Source organism: Myotis yumanensis, unplaced genomic scaffold (genome assembly GCF_028538775.1).
Source record: "Myotis yumanensis isolate MYYU_CA2020_CCGP unplaced genomic scaffold, mMyoYum1.0.hap1 SCAF_12, whole genome shotgun sequence".
Classification (NCBI taxonomy): domain Eukaryota; kingdom Metazoa; phylum Chordata; class Mammalia; order Chiroptera; family Vespertilionidae; genus Myotis; species Myotis yumanensis.
In genome coordinates this window covers 30,796,880-30,821,839 of record NW_027223763.1, presented here as the reverse complement: position 1 = coordinate 30,821,839, position 24,960 = coordinate 30,796,880, and the positions used below count along the sequence as shown (strand labels likewise).

General features: G+C 49.6%; 2 protein-coding genes across 4 annotated transcripts in view; one reads left to right on the top strand and one right to left on the bottom strand.

Moving 5' to 3' along the window:
* Positions 1-20,279, top strand: part of DAPK1 (death associated protein kinase 1) — a 159,674-nt gene extending 139,395 nt beyond the window's left edge. For all 3 annotated transcript variants that reach the window (XM_070431394.1, XM_070431392.1, XM_070431393.1), the window contains exons 20-27: positions 4,607-4,829; positions 8,838-9,026; positions 10,677-10,874; positions 11,853-11,991; positions 13,590-13,710; positions 15,834-16,022; positions 17,758-18,986; positions 19,459-20,279. In XM_070431394.1, the coding sequence (XP_070287495.1) occupies positions 4,607-4,829; positions 8,838-9,026; positions 10,677-10,874; positions 11,853-11,991; positions 13,590-13,710; positions 15,834-16,022; positions 17,758-18,986; positions 19,459-19,492 (2,322 nt within the window). In that variant the 3' untranslated portion in view covers positions 19,493-20,279. The remainder of the gene's footprint in view (positions 1-4,606; positions 4,830-8,837; positions 9,027-10,676; positions 10,875-11,852; positions 11,992-13,589; positions 13,711-15,833; positions 16,023-17,757; positions 18,987-19,458) is intronic.
* Positions 19,363-24,919, bottom strand: LOC139021139 (procathepsin L-like). Its single transcript, XM_070431395.1, has 4 exons — positions 24,441-24,919; positions 23,830-23,992; positions 21,161-21,244; positions 19,363-19,987 (listed from the first exon to the last, which is right to left on the bottom strand). The coding sequence occupies exons 1-4, from the start codon at positions 24,609-24,611 to the stop codon at positions 19,830-19,832; spliced, it is 576 nt and encodes a 191-aa protein (XP_070287496.1). The 5' UTR covers positions 24,612-24,919; the 3' UTR covers positions 19,363-19,829.
* Positions 24,920-24,960: the final 41 nt, after the last annotated feature.

Below are 24,960 nucleotides of genomic sequence, written 5' to 3'. Positions count from 1 at the left end.
TATTCAAAGTATGTGACTAGTAAGGGGGAGAGATCAACCAAAGGACTTATATGGTAGCATATAGGCCTAACCAATGGTCACAGACAACAGGGGGATGAGGGCATGAGTGGGGGGGGATGAGGGGTAATGTGGGGATAAGGACACATATGTAATAACTTAATTTAAAAAAATTTTTTTAATTAAATAAATAAAGTATGTGACTAAAGCTAGCGAGAGGGAATACGCCTTTATGATCACTGGAAGGCCCGTTCTGGTTTAGATTCCGGTTGCTTCCCCCCTGTCTTCCCAACCCTGGCGGCCCAGCACGAAAGAAGCCACACCCACAGACACCCAGGCCTCACGGCCTCACCCGCTGGCTCAGGGTGCAGTGGGAGACACAAACAGGGAAGTATTTCAAGTCATGAGCCAGAATTTAGGGACCACCATAGTCCCAACTCTCCACCCCCTGGCGATGCTACTGCAGTGGATGGAATTGTGTGCTCCTCCTCCTCCTCCAAAGAAATCGATATTCTATCACCTCCAGAGCCTCTCTCATCAAAACCTTAGCCTCCCTGGAGAGCTCACACTCAGGTTGATGGGAGCTGCCTTGCTGGGGAGACTGGTCAGGGCCCTGCTGCACCATCTAGTGGTGAAAAGTGATAATGCGGCGCCCGCCCCGAGGGAAGAGATTGCAGAAACTTCTGTGGGTCCTGTACATCGTTATCAAACTCGGCTGTATTCAGATTCTGCAGGATTTTTAGTGAGCACAAGGAGGGAGCATCCTTCAGGTGAGGTGAGGTTTCCTTACAAAGGAGAAGACGCGAGGCTATGTTGTTTTTCTTGGCGTTTCAAGATGATGGCAGATTCCGTCCGTCTTGATAGAGAGCAGTTTCCTGATTTATCTTCCCAAAGACAAGGTGGAGGGGTGTGAGTCAGTCCCAGGCAGGCCATCAGCTCCTGGTGGAAGGGGAGGGGGGAGGGGCCGGGGAGATGTGCCAAGGCCCTGGGCAGAGGGCAGGAGGGAGGGTGGGATGTCTATTCCTTTTACCCCTTTCTCGCTGCCGTCCTCATCCCCACGCAAATGGAGAGAGTGTGTGTGTGTCCCAGTGATCGTGTAGAATCCGGGACATCTTAAAGCTGAGCTGTGAGCCCAGCATAACAGAAGTTTCTTGGGGGAAAAAGATTTCTAAAGACAGTTATTATTTGGGAAACAGCATGTGAGCTCGCAATGATTCTGAGATGAGCGCAGCCCCTTCACATGGGGACTCAGCTGTTTCTGATAAAGAATTAAAGTCTTCCTAAGCCAGTGGTTCTCAACCTTGGCTGCACATTAGAATCACCTGGGAATCTTTTTAAAATCCTCATTTCTGGGCCTCATCCTCCGGAAATTCTGTTTCTTTGTTACTAATGTTGTGGCTCCACCCCATAAAAAAGAAACAGAATTTGCGGAGGATGAGGCCCAGAAATCAGGATTTTAAAAAGATTCCCAGGTGATTCTGATGTGCAGCCAAGGTTGAGAACCACTGCCCTAAGCTCCCTCAGCTCCCTGAGGACCCGAGATGCACACAGGCCAGCAATCCAAGCCATTTGCGTAGGAAAAGAGGCTCTGACTCCAACAAGGACAGGAAGAGATTACTAGCCAAGGAGCAGGGCGGGGTCTATGGATGGGAAGTTGCTGAGGAAACATCAAGACGAGGGGCTCTTGCTTTGGGTTCTTCTATGAGACAGTCAGCCAGGTGCGGCCCCTAAAGGAGGCAGAGGGGAGGCTCAGGGGAAAACAAAGTTTCTTCTACTCACTAGTCTCAGAGAGACAGGGGCCAAGAGGAGGTCACAGGGCAGAGAAGACCCGGGGCAAGGGCCTTTATTGGGGCTCAGGGCGGGGTACACAAAACAGGCATCAGGATGTCACTGTTAGGGGGGCAGGAAGAGGAACTTGAGGCGGTGACCACCATATCACGCCGGCAGTCCTGGGCAGCTGGCCCGTGCGGATGTTGAAGAAGCAGGGGAATAGGACGTTTTAAAGGTCACAGTGCACAGACTGAGCAGGATTCCCGCTGAGGGCAGGCCAGGTGATCAGATATCATGGATGGGAGTGAGCAATTTCATCAGAGACCAACTCAGGAGAAGGGATTGTCACTAAACCAATCCAACAGGATTCTTGCTAAAACCAGGGGCCAAGGACACAGCCCAAGGTCAAGACCTGGAGGGCTCCGAGGTCCGTACTGGAGGTAGGACAGATAATCTTCCCACCAGCTGCCTCTTCCCTCTCGGCTCCGTGTCTGTGGCTGGTCCAGAAAACAGGCAGGCAGATCGCCAGCTGCCTCTGGCCACCAACTCCCTGCGTGGAATTCGAAGGAGAGCAAAGCCTTGGTTCAGCGAGGCTTCTGGAAGCCCACCAGGGCCGCACTATGGGGGGCGGGGTGGGGGGGCGAAGGGGACTACGGTTCAAGTGAAAGGGCCTGAAAAACTCATGCAGGCGAGAAGAACAGGCCCCCATTCCTTCCCACAGGACAGACATGTTGGTTAAAGTGTCAAGGGCAACAGGGCAGGAAACAGACAGAAAAGAGCCATGAGCTCACTGGTTGCACGGTGCATCCAGGTCCAGTGTTTGGATGAGAGCCGGAGCAGGTTTGCTGCCTTCCCTGTCTCAGCAGGAGCAGACACTGGCTCCACACAGAGAACCTGTGTGTTAGGAGGCTGTGTGTCACGAAATAGGCAGAGAACCTTCTAGTCTAACTCCCTGAGATGCTCATAATGGGAGGTGATACCCACGGACACCGACTACAACTCAGATGCTCGCCACACGGCGCAGGGCGGCTGATTTAAAGGGAAGATGGAAGGGCTGGTTTTGAAGCTTAAATTAAAACGAGGGAAAGTAGCTTTGCTTCGGGGCGTCATGGGCTTATCTGCAACAGCAGAGGGCACCGAGGAGATCTCCACACCCCGCTTCTCTCGGCCTGGTCAGCGCCACCCCGATAAGTTACTATCTCAGGATAGAACCTTCTCAGCTTTCGTGCTGACTTGGATAATAATTCAAGGAAATTGCTGGCAAATCCCAGCCTTTTTTATCCTCCGCCTCACTCTGAGGCTAGAGGAAGAAATCGGTGTAAGAACAAGCTCATGCTCTACACATCGCCGTCCAAGCCGCGGTTTGCAGCCCGAGCCAGTCCAGCGTTGTGCAGCCACATTTAGTGATGCCTTCTTCACCCTCCTGAAATGCCAGTCACAGATAACAACGTACCTACTCAGGGAATTTTAAAAGATGAAGAGCCCTGGCCAGTGTGGCTCAGTTGGTTGAGCGTTGTCCCATGCACCAAGAGGTTTCGGGTTGGATTCCAGGTCAGGGACACAGGGTGCGAGGGGACGTATTGAAATCGTCAGATACTCTGACCCACCCACAGAACCACCCTGCAGACGCCCGAGGGTATCAGCGGGCTGGGATGGCAACTCAAACACTGCAGCGACTGCGGGCATACTTGTCAGAAATGCAAGGACAGAGCTCATGAAAGATCAAAATTATACATATACGTATTTCCACCAATTTATAAAGTAGTTGCATTCTTGGAAAACTCGGTATGTATTAAACCATGCCCCCTCTCCAGCCTCCCGTAAAAACCCCTCTGGGTCATATGTAAAGTGATGCAGGTAAGTCCTAAGCTCAGATATTATAAGCAGGTTTATTTCCTATATAAATGCCCAGCAGACACTCAGAAATCAGCCCAGGAGAATTCTTACTGCTCAGGACCATGTTCATACACATCTGGGCACCTGGGGCCCACTGCCGGAAGCGTCCCCCAACGTAAGAGCTAAAAATGTCTCTGTAGGTGGCTTAACTGCCCACCAGACGGCAGTGTTGCCCTGTGGAGAAAGAAGGTCGCACTTCAATAGAAAACAGGTGGGAACTTCGTAGCCTTCAGGAGAGTCCTGAGTCTGTTAGATGAGCTTGCTTGGCTGTTAGTGGGGAAAGTCAGCGCCTCCAGGATTTAGAACTGGAAGCAGTGGTCTGGCCAGGTCTGCGATCACACTGAGACCGAAAGGAGGCGCTTGCCTCGGGCACGCTCTTCCGGGGTGCACCTGAGTTGAATCATTTACACCACCCTCTTCATGGAACATCCCACCTGAGCCAGGTGCTCTGAGGGTCTTGGCTCCGCCCTTCCGGTCCGGGCTCAGCTCTACTGGGCTACGGGTGTAGGCGCACCATTTCGGGACCAGCTCTACCTCTTCAGGCCTCAATTCCATCCTTGGGGCTACGCCAGGCTCCAACCTCCTGGACGAGGCTGGGCACTTTGGGACTAGGCCCGGCTCTTAGGCAAATTGAGAGAAGGAGAGAAGTGAGCGATCCGAGGGAGTTGAGAGAACGAGGATTGATTAGATCAGCTGGTTGTACGACATGGTGAATGCCCTAAAGCCACTGAATGATACACTTCGAAACGGTTAAGGTGGTGAATTGTATGTTACGTGCACTTTACGTCAGTTTTGCAAACATGTATTGAGGACAGGACAAAATGAGTGAGAATGTCCGGCCAGGAGGACCCGGCCAGGGGTGCGGAGCCCTGGGAACCAGCACTGCCGCCTGCTCGGGCCTTCTCTTTGGTGGTGACTAACAGGCCCTCTGTCATCTGCTCAGGACACGCACCGAAGCCTCTTCATCCAGCAGCTGCGGCCCACACAGAACCTGCAGCCCAGAATCAAACTGAAGCTGTTCGGCCACTCGGGCTCGGGGAAAACCACGCTGGTGGAGTCGCTCAAGTGCGGGCTGCTCAGGAGCTTCTTCCGACGGCGCCGGCCCCGGCTCTCCTCCACCAACTCCACCAGGTTCCCGCCCTCGCCCCTGGCTTCCAAGCCGGCAGGTAGGCGCCCCCACCCCGGCCCCAGGCTCTGCAGTAGGTGCTGGGGGTTGCCCTCTCTGCGTCAGGGTCCAGGGTGAGTGGTGGCTTTAGTTATGGGTCCTGGGTCCCGGGCCAACAGATTCCAGCGCCTTGGTGGCTGTGAGGTGTGGGCCAGCCCGGCCCTGGGCCTGGTATCTGCCCTGCTATTGCCCAGCACTTGCAAGCTGCCCCCAGAACAGCAAGGAAAGGGTCTCACTGAATTTGGGGGCACAGACCGAATGTTGGCCCCGGGATGGCTCCTCCCCCATGCTTCCTTCTTGGAAGTCAGAGCAACAAAATTGGGTTCACGTGGGATCAACTTCACACACACTCGGAGTTGCTCGGTGGTTTTCCCAGTTGTCCCTCTGCTCACAGAGACAGGGCAGCAGGCTTTGCTGTCCCCTGCCTCCCTCAGACACAGTGAGCAGTGACTCACACCCAGAACTTCGGGGCTACCTGTCCTTCCCCAGGGAGAAACACCGCCATGAGCAAGAGGAAGGTGTGCAGGTTGGGTGTTCTTTCTCCAGAACCCCACGTTAGAGCAGGGGGCGTAAGTTTTGCTAAGATGAGAATAGAGACCTTCCAAGAGTTTCCTAAGCAACATCAATTTTGAAGCCTTGTGCCTGGGGTTCATTTCCTGTGCATCATATCGCAAAGCTGTCGTATCGGTGCCCGAGGTTGAAAACAAAAGTTTTATAGTTTGGGTTTCTATGTAATTCTTCTCTCCAGGAGGAGGGAGGTCTGGGGGGCATTCCTGTGAGGGACAGGTGACTGCGCTTTATATGCCCTTTCAACTTGTTGTCTCTGAACACAGCAGAAACTTGGAGAAAAAAATAACCCAAAATGGATTTTTAATTAGAATGATTATGAAGTTGCTAACTGGTTTTGCTAATACTTACCGAGCACAAACTGTGTGTCAGGAGCTGGGCAAAATGTGGCCGAGTGAAACCTCATTTCATCCATGAGACAGGGTTATAGCAGGCAGCTCACGAAGTGTCTGGCTCCTGAGCCACAGCTTAGTAACGACACCACTTCTGAGTATGGGCTTTGTGTGCACACACTTTCCATTTGCCAGTGTAATTTTGCCAGTGTTCCTAGTTCATGGTCAGCTCTCTGGTGTCACCCAGAGGGAGGCAGGCCGGCTCTCTCCTGCTGATGGCCAAGGTCAGTCTGAACCACTGTTAGGGGGCTGGGAGGGCGGAGACTGTGTGTGTGTGTAGGACAGAGAGACCAAAACCAGAGATCTGTTTGGATCTATGATCTGGAATTTTTAGAAGTCCTCACTGGGTGTGAGGATTATGGCCCAGGTCCCGTGAGCTAAACCAAATATCAAGTAGCCCCTGGCCTCCCCTTGAGGGACAGATTTTATTGCTGCTCAACCCTAGCTCTCAGAAGGAACAGCTCCATTCATCTTCCTCAGGGTCAATTTTCCACACCTGGGAGAATCTGGAAGTAGATTCTTGATAAAATTAAACTCAGGGTGACCAGATTACCAGTAAGTCTCCCAGGTGTAACCGCACCCTTCAGCCGGTGCTTGGACTTGGGGCGCAGGGCTCAGTGACAGAAGATTCTCTGGAGCAAACGAGCCACCCCAGGGGCACTCAGCACAGAGACACTGTGGGTCTCACGGGGAGGCTCCTCTGTTCTCTCGGCTCCCTTGGTTCAGAGCTGCCTTCTTTGGCTGAACCCACAAACTTCTGGGTCAGGGTAACCCCTTAGGGAGGACCAGGCTTCTCCAAAAGGACTGTTAGGAGGTGAACACAGCTCTTGTATCCCATGGGTCCTTGCTCTTTAGACTCTCCCTGGTGCCCTGTCATCTCAGGATGCTGGTTTCTGACCAGAATGGAGAACACCTTCTAGATCTGTCCCCTTCTCCGGGGGCTGAGGTCCTTGTTCTCGCAGGAAGCACAGCTCTGCTGCCTGTGGTCCCTGGACTGAAAGAAAGTCCACTTGGGGACGCACAAGACTGAAGAAAGTACCAGATGCCAGAAACCCGGAGAGAGGAGGCCCAGGGGACACCAAACGGTTGCCCAGCTGACAGAGCTCTGCTCCCTGGGAGACAGAAACAAAGCTTAGGTAGAAGCCAGAGCGTGTGGAAAGGCGGGTGTGCGGTGAACAGAGTTTGTGCTGACCTGTGTCCCAGGTGCTGCACACATCGTCTCATTGGACGTCTCATGGGTTGTGTCATAAACCCATTTCAGAGAAAAGTAGCTCAAGGCTCACAGACAGGAGGCGTCTCTGCCGAAGGCAGAGGCTGAAATCCAGCAGCCTGGCCAGCTGCAGCTGTGCAGTAGGGGAGGGGAAAGAGGAAATTGCGTTAGCTGCCAACAGTGAAAAAGGTGAAGGGATTAAGCAAAAATAAAACAACACAAGGCCACAGGCAACAGTATGGCGATTAGCAGAGGGGGAGGCGGTGGGGGCAGGTAGAAGGTGGTGATGGAAGGAGACCTGACTTGGGGTGTGAGCACAATACAATACACAGATGAGTATTACAGACTTGTACACCTGAAACATATGTCATTTTATTAACCGATGTGACCCCAATAAATGCAATTAAAATTTTAAAGAAAAATGAAGAGATTTCACTAAAAAGCTAATAATTTGCTTCTTGTGGAAAAGTGGAAGCTTTGGCTACGCTGGATGCACATTCCTGCCTGGTGCCAGTTAGTGGGGAGGAGGGCGGCGGCCCCATGTAGAGGGGCACGGGCTCTGCATTTCACCTCATCTCCATCCACCCAGCCCCCTGACTCCAAGACTCCCATAGGCCAGGAGAGAGAGCTCAGGAGCGGACTCCCACCCCCAACCCCCCCCCTCACTCCCATGCATGGAACTCTTTCCTGTGATAGAAATGACATTTTAGGAATGCATTGGAGTGTGTGGGCCAAGGTGACCCCTAGTCAATGTCAGAGGTGTAATTCAGTCCCAGGTCTGTCTGGCCAAAGCCAGGTGGCCTCCTGGAGGGCCTAGGCAAGTGCGGAAGAGAAGGGTAGCCCATAGAGGCCTGTAGTGCTTGATGCCCAGGTGGGGGGCCCACGCCGAGGGGTGGGTAAAGTTTCCACCCAAACAGTCTCTGGAAGAGAGAGATCCTCCTCAGTTAGCTCTAGACCTGCCTGAGGCCTGGAGGGCAGGAGCTCTGCCTGCAGGCTCTGTGGCAGGCCCTCCTGCCCAGTGCAGGGCAGGCACCCCCTGGGCTGAGGGAGCCACCAGCAGGGGCAGCAGCACCAGGGCCTGGGCCCCGAGCCCTAGTCCAGCAGCTCACCAGTCACTTCCCAGCCCTCACAAAACAGCACTCACGATATCCTTGGAAAAGCAGAGTGTGGCACAAATAGGAGGTGCTGGGAGGGCCGCCTTGGGGAGACTGGGGTGGGGGCGGGGCAGGCTGTGCCGGGATTGTGGGGGGGAGGTGCTGTGGCCTCCAGGGAAGGAGGTCTGTTTCCAGAAACAGCGACATTGTCACTTCGGAGTGGCATAGGGGCCCTGCCCTGCTACCTCCCAGACCCTTGCCCTCACTAGAACGGCCAGGCCTTTTTCCTTTCCTGGGAGAGAGGCTACAGACAGCAGGAAACTTGTTTGCCTCAGGAAAGCTGGCCCTTTGTGTTACCATCTCCTGAAAACACTGGAGGCTAAAGGCTGAGCCACCAGCCAGAAGACAGGGCCAGGAGGCAGCCTTTCCCTCCTCCCAGCCTCTCTAGGGCCTCCCATTGGTTGACTTGACGCAGCAGTAAATGGCAAGCAAGCCTGGAAGATGCAGTCCTTGGCGGGGGGGGGGTGGGGGGGGGGGGGCGGCGCAGACAGAAAGAATCAGCCCAACATCTCAGGGAAGTGCTGTGCACAGCACACCTGAGGGGCACCGCAACCCCGGGGCCTGAAGCAGGAGTGGGGTGGGGACAGGAATGTCCCAGAGAAGGACAACACAGGAGCGAAGGCAGGGAGGGAGGGCAGGCCTGCACGGTGCCCTGTGCGAGTCTCACCTGCCTCCTCTGCCTGCAGTCTCCGTGAGCATCAACAACCTGTACCCGGGCTGCGAGAACGTGAGCGTGAGGAGCCGCAGCATGATGTTCGAGCCGGGCCTCACCAAGGGGATGCTGGAGGTGTTCGTGGCCCCATCTCACCACCCGCACTGCTCCGCCGATGACCAGTCCACGAAGGCCATCGACATCCAGAACGCCTATCTGAACGGTACGTCCTGCCCACCGCAGAGGGAAGGGCCGCCAGCGTCCCTTTGCCAGGGCTTTGAGTGGTCCCCCTGGGGAGCCTGGCCCGGGGGCACCCGTCACAGCCCCTCGGGCGCAGAGGAGGAGCCAGTGCAGTGATGTTGGAAGTGACCCAGGACTGAAGCAGGGCTGGTTAATACCCCTAAAAAGTAAAGCCAAACACCGTGACATCCTCTGCTCCTAATAAAGCACAGGGCACACAGTAGGTGCTTAATAAATGACTGTCAAGTAAATACATTTTTTAATTGATTGATTGATTTGAGAGAGAAACATTGATCATTGATCTGTTGTTCTACCTATTTATGCATTCATTGGTTGACTCTTGTACGTGCCCTGACTGGAGATTGAACCTGCAACCTTGGCATATCACTCTAACTAACTGAGCTACCTGGCCAGGGCTAATACATTTGTTAAAGTAGAGCTAAACATGCACTTGGATGGGAAATCTCATAAAATACAATCCCTCTGGCAGTTTAATACCCAATATAGAAGAATTAGTTTTAAACACATCTACACTCGTGCCTAATGCTCTGATACAGACACAGGCAGTCTTCTTTCATAAGTAACACTTCAAGTGTATTCTTTGCCGTCAGACATTTCCAAGGAGGTGAAGCTTCCCAGGTTGCCGGGATGGTTTGCTCCCTCCAGCCACCACCTCTTCCCGGTGGCACCCCGGGCTCGAACCCCAGCCGCATGGACACAGCGCCTGCTTGTGGAGGCCCGGGTTACAACAACGATGCAGCCGTTTCTCTCAGATTCAGTTCCCTCCCTCGTGAGGGTTTTATGAACTGATGTTTATGAAAGGCCCTGGAAGAGCATCTGGCACAGGCAGGGAGGGACCGGGAGCCTCTTTGTGGAGGCCCTCATATTATCCCGAACCCGGTGAGAACCAGAATTCAAGTCCATGCACAGTTTGCTCCCTTGAAAGTTGAATGTTCTAGCGAAGCTGGCCCTGCAGCATAGAGAAAGGAGACGGGCGTCCTCTGCACTTACCAGCTCTGCCCTCACCCCTGCTCTGCACCGGCCTCCTCCCCACCCCAAGCCTGCCTCCCAGGGCTCAAGGCCTCTCTCTGTGTTCCAGAACTTTGCACACTGAGGCCTTAGCTGCCAGACCTTGTGTGCCTGTGCTCCAGGGGGAGGTTCTAGAAAAGCCCTGGGGATCTTCCAAAATGCATACAGATATGCATAAGATATGTCATAAAGATATGTCCGTGTTACATACACAGATCTATACTTAACACATTGCGGATCAGTAGTTTTATTGCTAGCTTTACCCAGTGGCCAGATAAGTTTCTATTGAATGAGTTACAAAAAACATTTTACATAAATGTTAAAGGCACGCTTTAAAATGAAATACTCATTGCATTTTGAAGGTATTACATGTTCTTACAAGCTAATATCTTTCTAAAGAATTCTCGTGATTGGCCACAAGCCTTAGAACAGAAAACACGATAATTCTCGTGATCCATCCACAGTGTGTTAACTAGATGCCTAGATCCACGGATGAATGCTGTGGATGGCACTGCCCCTGCTGGCAACCTTCACCTGCTAGAAACACTGCGCCTGAAATTGGGTGGTGGCATTTCCCAACCATCATCTTTGTTTTTCTCCGTAGGGGTTGGCGATTTCAGCGTGTGGGAGTTCTCTGGAAACCCTGTCTACTTCTGCTCATACGATTATTTTGCTGCAAATGACCCCACGTCAATCCATGTCATCGTTTTTAGTCTAGAAGAACCCTATGAGATCCAGCTGAATCAAGTGGTTTTCTGGCTCAGTTTCCTGAAGTCTCTTGTGCCGGTTGAGGAGCCCATAGGTAAGCGGAGACACCCCTGGGCGAGCGAGCAGCCTTCGCTGGCCTTTCTGCCCACCAGGCTCGGCTCCGACCGCTGGTGGCTCACATGAGGGAGTTGTCTCATGATCACATGTTTCTGCCCCAGGGCCTGATTCTGAGCTTTTTCCTTGAGGGCCGTTTCTCTCTCTCTTTCTCTCTTTTGGGGCTGTGGGCACTTCTGCTGGGTGCAAAGTGGAATACCTCCTTCAACAGCTACTGCACCTTTACCTCTTGGGTACATAATTCATAAGCAGAACGAGCTCTCCTGCCTTCTGTGGCTCCCTCACATGCAAGGAAAGGGACCATGTTGACTGGATGCATTGACTTTATTCTCGAGGGGAAGATAGCATGTCCTTTTCCTACAACAGAAGCAGCAGCCTTCTCTGGTGAAATACAAAACTCAAATAGTCATTTTTACTTTGAAAAGCACATACATAACCAGATATACTGAGCTTCACCCCCGACGGGGCACCATCACTTTATCTCTTTGTGTGTGTCTGTCTGTCTGTCTCTCTCTCTCTCTCTTATCCATGTTTTTGTCTTAAACACTCCCAGAAGCGAGAGGCCGTCTGCAGTTTCCCTTCTGAGTCATTTCTGGGGCGTCCCTGCATCCAGGGGCTTTCTTTGGTCTTATTAAGGGTGACCCGGGTCAGAGGTTAGATCTCCCTTCACCCTGCAAGCCGGGCCCATTTGGAGATAGATCTGAGAAGCTGCCTTGTGTTCTGTGGTCATTTCTGAGCATCTTTCCGCCAGGCCCAGAAAACAGGCTCATTCTGTTACTGGCAGCCCACGGCCCAGAGGTTACAGTGCGCAGCAGGCATGTGGCCTCGTGTCCTCAGGCAGGTTGCACATCCTCCTGGAGAGACAGAGGGGAGTGAAGCCAGCTCACCCCACCGTACCTGGGGGGAGAGGCAGCCAGGAAGGGGGGCCCTCCTCTGAACCTGTGCTCCCCACCCCCAGCCTTCGGCGGCAAGCTGAAGAACCCACTCCGCGTCGTCCTGGTGGCCACGCACGCCGACATCATGAACGTTCCCCGTCCGGCTGGAGGCGAGTTTGGATACGACAAAGACACGGCTTTGTTGAAAGAGATCAGGAACAGGTAAGGAAGGGGCAGCCACGGGTCCGCGGGGCTAATACAGCCGAAGGCCTGTGAACTAGGGAGAGGAGTTAGAGAAGTAAAGGCCTCTTTCCTTAGTGGGCTTTTTGTTGTATTTTTCATTTTTATCAAAGCAATGAATACACATAATTACAAATCAAACAAGAAAATAACACAGAATAAAAAGCAACAGCCTTCTAACTTCTTTCATCACCTCCTGGTACCACTGCCTTTTAGTTGTTTTATGTGGGGGTTTTTTCCAGTTTATTGAGGCATCATTGACAGATACGATTGTAAGATAATTTAAAGTATACATTGTGGTGATGTGACACGTATTTACATTGTGAAAGGATTCCCACCACCTAGTGAATTAAAACATCATTATTCACATCTCTCTCTCTCTCTCTCTCTCTCTCTCTCTCTCTTTAATGTGTATTTTTATTGATTTCAGAGAAGGGAGAGGGAGAGGGAAACATCAATGATGAGAGAGAATCATGAATCAGCTGCCTCCTGCATGTCCCACACTGGGGATCAAGCCTGCAACCCGGGCATGTGCCCTTGACCGGAATAGAACACGGGACCCTTTAATCTGCAGGCCGATGCTTATCCACTGAGCCAAACCAGCTAGGTCTCTCTCTTTTTGATGAGAACATTTAAGTTCTACTCTGTTAGGAAATTCTAACTGTAAAATGCAGTGTTGTCAACTATGGTCACCATGTTATACATTAGATCCTTAGTTCTTTTAGTTGTCTGAGCTGTCAGGGTTTTTTTATGACTATCTAATGATACCACTGATCAATATTTATCAAAATACTGGGTTATGAAATTCACTCAGGGGGTCCTGACCAACTCTCTGAAATGGGGTGGGGAGGAGTCCAACAGAGAATAGCAGAATGCACTTAACGTCCAGTAGTTCTGCAAAGCTTTTGTTTCCCTTATAAATACGGATGTGCACAGGGTCACCTGTTAAAAATACAGAGCAGGGCAAAAGTCGGCCTACAGTTGTTCATATGGAAAATAATACAACAATTAGTAAATAATAATAATGCAAGAATAAACTCTGTGTTTTGCACACTCACAGCTGTAAACCTACCTTTTTTTCTACTTAGTACCTGTCAACAGAAAACTTGAACCTACAGCTCTGTGCAATGTGCTAGTAACTCAACTCCTCTCAACTGAAGACATTACCTCTTTTCTTCCTGATGTGAAAATAGGGCTTCTGCTAACGTTTTTAGATCTGAGTTGTACCTTTCATGCTCATCCCTCTGTTCTTACTCTATCAACTGCAACAGCATCTCTTCTCGTAACCTGTAAGGTGAGCACATTGAGCCTCACCTTTCCTGCATCAGGGCAGCTGATACCTTTCTGCACCGTGTTCCTGCCATTCTGTGGGGCCCGAGGTGCCTGCCCGCGTGCCTAGAAGCACACGGGTGTCTCCAGGCCTCTGCTCCCGTGTGACCTTACAGAGCCCGGCGGACAGCAGGGAGGGGCCCTCAGAAGTTCCCCAGGACTTCCTGGCTTCCGACCAGCCTTGGGCCCAGCCGAGGGAACACCTGGCGAAACCGCGTGGCTCTGATGAGGCTCCTGCGCTTCCCTCCTAGGTTTGGGAATGATCTTCACATTTCAGATAAGCTGTTTGTTCTGGATGCTGGGGCTTCTGGGTCGAAGGACATGAAGGTACTTCGAAATCACCTGCAAGAAATACGGAGCCAGATTGTTTCTGTGAGTATGCGTGCCTGTGAAGGGCGGGAACCCCCCCTCTGCCCAGCCACCCGGTGACCCCTGGAGGTGGGCTGCCCTCTTGGTTTGGTTCAGTTTTCAGGGGACCCAGTGCGAGGTGGCTGCATGGACATGTTTTTATCTATTGCTCTGGGTCGGGGAAGAAAGAGCAGAGAGAAGGAGATGGCTGCAAGGGGAAGGGGTTGTTATGGACAAAGTGGACCACCTTAGAGTGGAGGAAATTCTGATAGTTTTAGTGGTTTTTTTAAAAGTAAAATTGCTTTTTACACATTGCAGAAGAATTCAGAAGTGACTTGAGTGAAGAACCATATGGTTTCCCTCATATATGGGATATAAAATAGAAAGCAACAAATGATCTAACAAAAGAAACAGACTCAGACACAACAGAAAGGTGGTTAGCAGAGGGGAAGGGGGTTGGAGGAGGATGAAGAGGGCTAAAGGGGTCAAACTTATGGTAACGGTGGTGGGAGGAGACTAGATTTTGGTGGTGATCACACAGTGCAATATATAGATGATATGGTATAAATTTTACTACTAAAATGAAGTGTTATTAACCAATGTCACCCCAATGAACTTAATAAATTTTTTAAATATATAATGATACAGCCCTAGCTGGTTTGGCTCAGTGGATACAGTGTCAGCCTGCAGACTGAAGGGTCCCAGGTTTGATTCCAGTTAAGGGCACATGCCCAGGTTGCAGGCTCGATTCCCAGTAGGGGGCGTGCAGGAGACAGCTGATCAATGATTCTCTCTTATCATTGATGTTTCTATCTCCCTCTCTGAAATCAATAAAAATATATTTAAAAATTATACACACTCACACACTCACACTCACATACACCCAGTGCACAAATTTGTGCATCTTGAAAGGAACTGTGGGCTGCGAGGCAGCAGTAGGCACAGGGAGGGTCTCGGCCCATCCTCCGCACCCCTGCCAGGCCTCTCCAGCCGCAGCCCTGCTCCCACGAACTGACCCCACTCACACCCGCTGACCGCGCGGAGCGATTGGGGCCAGTGCCAACAACGGGTGCAAGTGGGGCCAGCACTGTCAGCAGGTGCGAGCGGTGGCTGCTGCCCTGATCACCCCTCAGGAGCAGGGGGAGGTGGAGAAGCCCTCAGGAGCGATCAGGCCAGCAGCCACCACTCACACCTGCTGACGGCACCCAGCAATCAGGACTGGCACCAGGTGCTGGCAGCAGGTGCGAGCAGCAGCTGCTGCCCCCGATCGCCCCTCAGGAGCAGGGGGAGATGGAAAAGCTCTGAGGGGTGATCAGGGCCAGCAGCCACCACTCACACCCACTGACAACACCAAGCAATTGGGGCCAGCACCAGGCCCTGATAGCGGGTACAAGCGCCAGGCGGGACCACAGCATGCAGGAGCAAAGAATTTTCAGTAACCACCAGAGGCTCGCCCCAATGACAGCAACCAGTGCCCCACATTGGTCTGGCGCCCCCCGCTCACCTGCTCCACCATCCCCTCGTGGCCAATGCCCACCATGTCCCACGCGCACCCTCTGGTGGTCAGCACACGTCATAGTAACCAGTTGTTTGGTTGTCCTGCCATTTGGTCTATTTGCATATTAGGATTTTCTATATATAGTTGATGATACAAAAAAGCGACTTGTGAAATACTTAAAAAATGCAGAAAGGTAGAAAAAAATTCAACATTTGTTGAAGGACATAAAATAATAAACAAATGGAATGGGACTGTGTTTTTGGGGTGTGGCACAATGTCCACTTCACACACACACCCTCCACTCCTGAGGTCAGGCAGATCAAACTTGCCTGTATCCTGGGCATTTTGTGTGTGTTTTTTAATAAGGAGTGGAATTTAGCTGACCTAAAAGCTACTGTCCACCAGGGGACAGCCTCATGAATGATGGGATGCAGGGTATGGCTGCTGCAGCTTTTAGTTAGGAAGGTGTGGTTGGGTAGATGAGTCTAGCAGACTGATTTATTTAATCAAGTTAAAAGATTAAAAACCCATTTCAAGCCAATACCAAGAATTAGTCTAAATTGAAAACTTTCAACAGTCCACATGAAAACCCGGTCTCCTGCTGAGTCCCCACAGCTGTAAATTGACCTGTCGTGTCTGCATGTTCTAGGTCTGCCCTCCGATGACTCACCTGTGTGAGAAAATCATCTCCACGCTGCCGTCCTGGAGGAAGCTCAATGGGCCCAACCAGCTGATGTCACTGCAGCAGTTTGTGTACGACGTGCAGGACCAGCTGAACCCCCTGGCCAGCGAGGAGGACCTCCGGGGCATCGCCCAGCAGCTCCACAGTGCCGGCGAGGTGAGGGCTCTGCGGCCGGGCAGGGCTCCAGGTGTCGGGGCAATTGAGTTTGGGGCTTTCCCTCTTCAGATCTGAAGGATAGGTATTAATTCTTTGAACACTTAGTGGAATTCACCTGTGAAGCCTTCTAGTCTTGGAATTTTATTAGTTGGGAGTTTTCTGATTACTGAATCAGGAAGAAGCAGAAAATATGAACAGACCCATTGCTAGAAACAACACTCAGTCTTGGAAGATTCTGTTTCTAGGAATTTATCCATTTCTTCTAGGTTGTCAAATTTGTCGGTGTATCATTGTTCACACTGTCCTCCTACAATCCTTTGTATATATTTCTGTGGTGTGGGTTGTCTCCTGTCTTTCCTTTCTGATTTTATTAATTTAGGCCCTTTCTCTTATCTTCTTGATCAATCTAGCTAAAGGTTTATCTATTTTGTTTATCTGTTCAGAGAACCAGCTCTTAGTTTTATTGATCTTTTCTATTATTTTTTTAGTCTCTATTTCATTTCAGTTTGCTGGCTCATTCATCTGCATCAATTAATCTGTTGTTGATTCGCTTTAGTGTTTTGTTTTGTTTTTCATTTCAGTTACTGTGTTCTTTAGGTCTAATTGGTGTGTGTGTGTGATTTTAAGAATATGTTTATTAACGCTGGGACATGAAGAAGCAAGAAGGGATTAGCATAGAAGAAGCAACAAGAGACCGTAGGCGGGGCTGCTTTGTTCTCTAGGAACTTTATGGGAAAGAAATGAGCCAAGGCAGGGCTGCTACTGGCTCAATGAAAAGTCAGAGAAAAGGGGGCCTTTGAGTCAGGTTCAGGGGACAAACTGCTGGTCCCCATTGCTCCCCTGGTTGCAAGTCGCTAAGGACCCTTAGAGTTGAGAAAAGAAAGTCATGGACATGCTCCCAGGAGGGCCCTGGTTGTTTGTTTTTTCCTGTCAGTTGAAGTTCTCACTGAGTTCATCTAGTCTTTTCCCAAGTTCACTGAGCAGCCTTATGGCCAGTGTTTCAAACTCTTTATCTGGTAGATTGCTTGTCTCCATTTCATTCAGTTCCTGGCTTTCATTTGGAACATATTTTTCTGTCTCCTCATTTTAGCTGTCTCTGCGTTTGTTTCTATGAATTAGGAGAAACAGCACAGCTGGCATGGCCCAGTGTTTGAGCATCAACCTATGAACCAGGAGGTCACAGTTCACTTCCTGGTCAGGGGACATGCCCAGGTTGTGGGCTTGATCCCCAGTAGGAAGCATGCAGGAGGCAGCCAATCAATGATTCTCTCTCATCATGGATGTTTCTATCTCTCCCTCTTCTAAAATAAAAAAACAAACAAACAAGATTTTGGCTTGTATTTCCTAAAGAGGACATTTTCCCACATAGCCACAATATAATTAATAATCCCATTCTGGACACATGTGCCAATAATTTCTCTTATAGCTGGTTTTACTTATTTATGTATTTATTTTGGAACAGAATCTAGTCAAAAATCACTCATTCCATAGCTGCCATCTCTCACATTTTGTTTTGTTTTTTTAAGAGTCCACGGTCTTTTCAAAATTTCTCTTCTCAAGCTGGCTTTTGGCTTAGTAATTGATATTTGAGAGCCAGCCATACGAATGATGCAGGAGTCATTCCTTGCAACATCTGCTCAGATATTGTCACCGCTCAGGCCTGTTTGTTCTGTGAGCAGCTGGTGCCTGTTCATTTAGGTTCCTCTGTGTGACTTGTCGTTGTCTCCTCTGGCAGATCAACATCATGCAGAGTGAAACGGTCCAGGACGTGCTGCTCCTGGACCCCCGCTGGCTCTGCACCAACGTCCTGGGCAAGCTGCTCTCCGTGGAGACCCCGCGGGCCCTGCACCACTACCGGGGCCGCTACACCATGGAGGACATCCAGCGCCTGGTGCCCGACAGTGACGTGGAGGAGCTGCTTCAGATCCTCGATGCCATGGACATCTGTGCCCGGGACCTGAGCAGTGGGACCATGGTGGACATCCCCGCCCTGATCAAGACGGACAACCTGCACCGCTCCTGGACGGACGAGGAAGACGAGGTGATGGTCTACGGCGGTGTGCGCATCGTCCCCGTGGAGCACCTCGCCCCTTTCCCATGCGGCATCTTTCACAAGGTCCAGGTGAACCTGTGCCGGTGGATCCACCAACAGAGCGCCGAGGGGGACGCAGACATTCGCCTGTGGGTGAGCGGCTGCAAGATCGCCAACCGCGGGGCCGAGCTCCTGGTGCTCCTGGTCAACCACGGCCAGGGCATCGAGGTCCAGGTGCGCGGGCTGGAGACGGAAAAGATCAAGTGCTGCCTCCTGCTGGACTCGGTGTGCAGCACCATCGAGAACGTCATGGCCACCACGCTGCCAGGGCTGCTGACGGTGAAGCATTACCTGAGCCCCCAGCAGCTGAGGGAGCACCACGAGCCCGTCATGATCTACCAGCCCCGGGACTTCTTCCGGGCGCAGACCCTGAGGGAGACCTCGCTGACCAACACCATGGGTGGGTACAAGGAAAGCTTCAGCAGCATCATGTGCTTCGGCTGTCACGACATCTACTCACAGGCCAGCCTGGGGATGGACATCCACGCGTCAGATCTGAACCTCCTGACGCGGAGGAAACTTAGTCGCCTGCTGGACCCGCCCGATCCAATGGGGAAGGACTGGTGCCTTCTCGCCATGAACTTGGGCCTCCCTGACCTCGTGGCCAAGTATAACACCAACAACGGGGCTCCCAAGGAGTTCCTCCCGAGCCCAGTCCACGCCCTGCTCCGGGAATGGACCTCCTACCCAGAGAGCACGGTCGGCATCCTTATGTCCAAACTTCGGGAGCTGGGGCGCCGAGACGCGGCAGACTTTCTACTGAAGGCGTCCTCTGTGTTCAAAATCCACCTCGATGGCAACGGCCAGGAGGCCTACGCCTCGAGCTGCAACAGTGGCACGTCTTATAATTCCATTAGCTCGGTCGTGTCCAGGTGAGGGCAGCTTTGGCTTGGGCAGGGTGTCTTCAAACTGCAAAAGCAAGGGGGATGCAGCCATCTTTCGCACCTGAGATTCCAGATGCACCCCTTCCTATGCCCCCCTCCCTCCCGCTGCACCTATTTCTCTGCTACTTCCTCCCTCCTTCCTTCCCACCCTTCCTCCCTCTCACACATTCCATTGTGAGTGAACGGTCTGTTCTAGTTTAAGAGCTAATCATACCCGTTCGTTTGGCCATTTGAGAAGCTAGTGTCCCTCCTCTCCCTGTTCTGGACTCCATCTCTCATCCTCTAGAACCTTGCTTCTGACTGATAATTTTACTGGAATCCCTAACTTTTCAATGAAAAAATTTTTAACGATTATATTGATTGTCCTTTAAATAAAAACGCACATTTATCCAAAATGTGCATTTCATACTCTTCTTTGTTATATTATCATGTCCTCAGCTTATCTTTTTTATATTTATAGGAAAACCCCTCATGTATGGACTCCCACTGTATGATTTATAAATAGACAATATGTGAGTGCCTTTTGCAGACGAGGGTGTGTTTGAAATCATCACGTCAGCCAGGAGCTGTCCCGAAGGAAACGCTCCCCTCTGCTCCTTGCTGTATGCTGATCATCGCCAGAGGTGCTTCACCCTCCGATTTGCGTTGGGTTTTTTCCCCGGCAATTTTTGTGTTTTATTTGGCAAGGAAAGGGGAAAAAGGAATCCTCCTCTAGAGTGATTTCATGGCCAGTGTTGTTGCTACGATGACATGTATTCGTTAGCTTTTGTTTAAACGTCAATGTGAATGTCCACGTGGAATCGACAAACTGTGGCGCTTTATCATCCCCTCTCATCTCAGGTAGAAGGCTGACAGTTGTAGGGCTACGAAGATCTGTGTGAGAACGCAAAACCCCTGACTCACGGTTTGTGGCAGTCCGTTGTCATTTGTGCATAGCAGACGGTTTTCCACATTGAGATCCTGGTTTGATAACTTCCTGTACTTGAAATCTACAAAAGAAAATAAAGGAAGCAAGTTTTCTTGCAGTGACTTTCAATTGTGATAGAGTTTTAAATCCATACGGGGGAACATGTCCTAATTCTTCTGTCCTGAGAAGCATGTAATTTTAATGTTATATCATATGTGTGTGTGTGTATATATATATATATATGCAGTATGTATATACATATATATTAATACAAGTATTTTTAATCTATGAGATAGTAAAGAAGGTCATTTGTTTTTCTTTTTGTTGGTTTTTTTCCCCTTTTTTTAAAAAATAAACTATTGCTTGTTGCATTAGTTTGTCTTTAGTTGGTCTTTAATTCAAAAGGAATTCTTTTCCTTTGCTTTGTTTTTACTTACTTATGCCGCATGTGGTGGGACAGACGAACCTATAATCCAGAAAGTCATGAAACCTAAACTCCCAGGTCTGGAAAACAACCCAGCTTAATTATGACTACAATTAGGAATGGTGCGGGGAAGAAAAAGAGCCCAGCTGATTTTCACATTTGTCCTCACTTCAAAGCAATGGTTCTCAACCTTGGCTGCACATTAGAATCACCTGGGAATCTTTTTAAAATCCTGATTTCTGGGCCTCATCCTCCGGAAATTCTGTTTCTTTGTTACTAATGTTGTGGCCCCACCCCATAACAAACAGAATTTCCGGAGTATGGGGCCCAGAAATCAGGATTTTAAAAAGATTCCCAGGTGATTCTGGTGTGCAGCCAAGGTCGAGAACCACTGCTTTAAAGGAAAGAGACTCCTGCCATTTTCCCTTGGGTGAACCAAAACAACAACACACACACAAGTGGAATCATTTAGACTCAGCAATGGGGAGACAACGGAAGCTTTCCGTTTCTATACAAACGTGAAGGGACGGTGCCCTGCAGGAGCAAGAGGAAACCTGCTGGAAAAGATAACTTCCTGCCCTTCTTTAAATCTGGACCAACTAGAAACTTGGGTTCTGACCTGCATAGCAGCTGAGACACAGAAGCTCTACGTGACCAAAGCCCGTATTCAGTAAAATCTCATGATTGCTTTAAAAAAATGGGCAAAGAAAAAATATTGGAAGGAGGAAGACTAAACCGGTAACAATGGCCCTGGATGGTTTGGTTCAGTGGATAGAGTGCCAGCCCTTGCAGTAAAGGGTCCTGGGCTCAATTCCAATCAAGGGCACATACCTCGGTTGCAGGCTCGATCCCAGTCCTGGGCCACTCGATGTGTGTCTCTCACATCAATGTTTCTCTCCATCTCTCCCGCTCTCTCTGTAAGTAAATAAATAATGAAAAGGTAACAATGATTGCCCAAATTATTCACAATAAACATGATTTACTTTTTAAAAAAACATGATTTACTTTTATAATAAAAAAAGAATTAATGAAATTAAAATAAAACCTACACATAGGCATGCTTAGGAAAGATAACACAAATCGAAACTGTGGTTGCCTTAGGAGACTGGGACCTCGTTTTCTTGTGGTCAACTCCCTCCTAATGCCAACTCCATTCTTTTCTACTTCAAGAGCACTTTACATCCCAGGGATATAGTATCAGGCAGCCAGGACCCGGAGGCAAGAGGTTTGCCTCTGGCAGCATCAGTATGTAAAACCCGAGGAGCCCTGGCCAGTGTGGCTCGGTTGGTTGGCGCAGCATCCAGTACACCTAAAATCCCAGAGGATTCTGACCGGTCCAGCGTGGTTCACTGGGCCTTCCCTCTGCAAAACATGGTGGTTGAATGAGATTGAGTTATATGACTGGGCTGGCCCAGGGACCCTGGGTGAACAGGGGAAAGGGGCAGGGGAAAATGCTGAGCAAGTAATCGCAAAGCACTGTACTGTACCAGTCTTTTTTTTTTTTTTTTTAATTTGAGAGGAAGGGAAAGAGTGTAACATTGGCTTGTTCCACTTATTTATGCATCATTGGTTGATTCTCCTATGTGCCCTGGCCAGGATCGAACTCACAACCTTGGGGTATTAGGATGATGCTCTAACCAACTGCGCAACCAGGCCAGGGGTGGCTCACATAAATTTTTATAAAAATTATCTACAGGTTTGGACATCTCCTATCTGCCCTGCATGTGTTACTTTCTTCAGCCTTACAAAGCCCCCAGTGGACTTGTAGTCCAGGGACCACAGACAGCAGAGCTGTGCTCCTAAAAGAACAACGGCATCCGCTCTGAGAACATCTGGAAAGTTTTCTCCATTCTGCTCAGAAACAGGACACCAGGGAGAGTCTCAGAACAAGGACCCGTGGGCTATAAGAAAGGGCAGCGTTCGCCTCCTAACAGTCCTTTTCGAGAAGCATGGTCCTCCCTAAGGGGTTACCCTGACACAGAAGTTTGTGGGTTCAGCCCAAGAAGGCCGCTCTGAACCAAGGGAGCGTAGAGGACGAGGAGCCTCCCCGTGAGACCCACAGCGTCTCTGTGCTGGGTGCACCTGGGGAGGCTCGTTTGGTCCTGAGAACCTTCTGTCACTGAGCCCCGCGCCCCAAGTCTAAGCACCGGCTGAAGGGCGCGGTTACACCCGGGAGACTTACTGGTAATCTGGTCACACTGGTTTAATTTTATCAAGAATCTACTTCCAGATTCTCCCAAGTTTGGAAAATTGGCCCCAAGGAAGATAAATGGAGATGTTCCTTCTGAGAGTGAGGGTTGAGCAGCAGATAAAATCACTTCGAGGGAACCCATAGGCCACTTGATGTGTGGCTGGTTCAGTTTAGCTCACGGACTCCTGGGCATAACTTTCATATGCAATGAGATTTGTAAGAATTCCAGATCATAGATCCAAAGAGATCTCTTTGTGTTTTCTCGCCCTCTCTCATACACGCAAGCATGCATGCAGTATCCCCTCCCACCCCAGCAACAATGGTTCCCCGACCTTAACCACAACAGGAGAGACAGGGTTCCCTCTAAGAGTTACATCATGAGCTGTCAGAGAAGCTGACCTTGAGCTAAAAACACTGGCCAGGCTCATACACAGGGGCTGAAACCTCATTAAATCTGGAAAACTAATGGCCTTAGACAAAGTACAGTGGGGCCTTGACTTACGAGTTTAATTCGTTCCGTGACGGAGCTCATAACTCAAATTACTCATATGTCAAATCAATTTTTAAATCTAGGCTAGGGACTCAGGCCCTCATCTAATATTAGCAGGAATCTGAATTGGCACAATCTCTTTTGTAAACAATGGGTGAGTCAGGAGGCATAAAGACACTTCTGGAAGCCCTGTCATTCTACTTTTAGGACGTCAGTATTGGGAAATAGCACAGAACACAAAATTACTTGAGTCAAACGACCTCTATACTTTTAATTACAACAGTAAAATTCTTTGGAAAATTTTAAAGGCCTAACAATTGGAAAAAGGTAAAGTATATTAAGCTATACCAGTGATGGCGAACCTATGACACGCGTGTCAGAGGTGACACGTGAACTTATTTTTTTGGTTGATTTTTCTTTGTTAAATGGCATTTAAATATATAAAATAACTATCAAAAATATAAATCTTTGTGTTACTATGGTTGTAAATGTCAAAAAATTTCTATATGTGACACGGCACCAGAGTTAAGTTAGGGTTTTTCAAAATGCTGACACGCCGAGCTCAAAAGATTCGCCATCACTGAGCTATACCAATCAAATTATGTAGCCACTTAAATATATTTACAAAGTGCTTAAAATCATGAGGATACAGCTCAAGTAATGTCAAATGGAAGCACCTGGGAAAGATATTGTGTGTGCACAATGAACAATGATAAATCCACACACCCAGAAAGTATGCAAGCCAAAGAGTGAATCTTGCTTTAGGTCATGGTGGTTTTCCAGTTCTTCTGCCTAAATTTCTACACAGACAATGCTTACCATCTTCATAGAACTGGAAGCTAAGATGGCTTGCATCTATAGCCACCGAGATGGGCCCCACGATTGCCACTGCCCTCATGAGGGCACTCTCCTGCCCAGGGACGTCCACGAAGCCAGTGACATTGGCAACAGAGTCCTCAGGCCTGTATCTGCAGGGTCCAACCTTTAAAGGTAAAGGGGAAGAGATCTCATTACTAACCCACCTCCCGGGAAGCATGAGTTTCAGGCAGGAGGCAGCTTCATGATTTCCAGGTTACGTCTGTGAAATGCTACTGGCTGTTTTGAAAATGAAAAACTAGCTGGTGTCTATTCATTGAGACACTGTGGGTCTATCTCTCCATAAGAAGTGTTTCACTATAAAGAAAAAATTGCTGTATTTAGAATGGTATGTATGTCTCCATGTAACACAGAAATAAGAACTGTGAACATCCCAAACAGAACTGTTCAAGGCTGATATATTTTAATGAAAGTTCTGACGGTTTACATACAGATAGTCTAAAACATGAATTCTAAAAATAATTTTTTAAATATGAATTCTAAATATGGCATCTGTTTTCTCTAAGGTGTTCAACTTTCAAAAGGAATGACATAAAGGTAAGAGCTTTGCTTACCTTTGCTTGATATGGATAGGACTCCTCTGAGTCCAGGCCGCCGTTGGACTTCACATACTGGAAAGCATTATCCATTAGGCCACCATTGCAGCCCTCATTGCCTTGAGCCTGAGAGCAGTCCACAAGGTTCTGCTCACTCAGGGAGATAAGTTTGCCAGTTTTCCGGAACATCTGTCCCTGAAGGGCACCAGTTGCACTAAATGCCCAACAAGAACCACAGTGACCCTGAAAACAATATAGAAGCTCTCAGTCTACAGAACAAATAGCAAGATTTTGACAACTTTGCCAACAATGTGTAAACTCTTAAAAATTAGTGAAACACACATTGTCCCACAGTCTACCACAGCCATGACGCCAACTCCTTTGTGGCTTTAACTCTTGGAGAGAGACCTGCTGAGTACTGTCATACCTGGTGCTTCACGGGAGTTCCACAGCCTTTTTTTTTTTTTTAATTCTTTATTAGTTAAGATATTACAAATGTGTCCTTATTCCCCCAATTAACCCCCATTCTCCCCCCCCC

Excerpts from the sequence above, each read along its gene's own strand:
- LOC139021139 (XM_070431395.1), bottom strand. The coding sequence starts at position 24,611 with ATGTTCCGGAAAACTGGCAAACTTATCTCCCTGAGTGAGCAGAACCTT. Across the intron at positions 21,245-23,829 it reads CTTCCAGTTCTATGAAGATG|AGAGAGCGGGAGAGATGGAG; the intron begins GTAAGCATTGTC and ends ATTTACTTACAG. Across the intron at positions 19,988-21,160 it reads GGATCGAGCCTGCAACCGAG|ATTTCAAGTACAGGAAGTTA; the intron begins GTATGTGCCCTT and ends TTTCTTTTGTAG.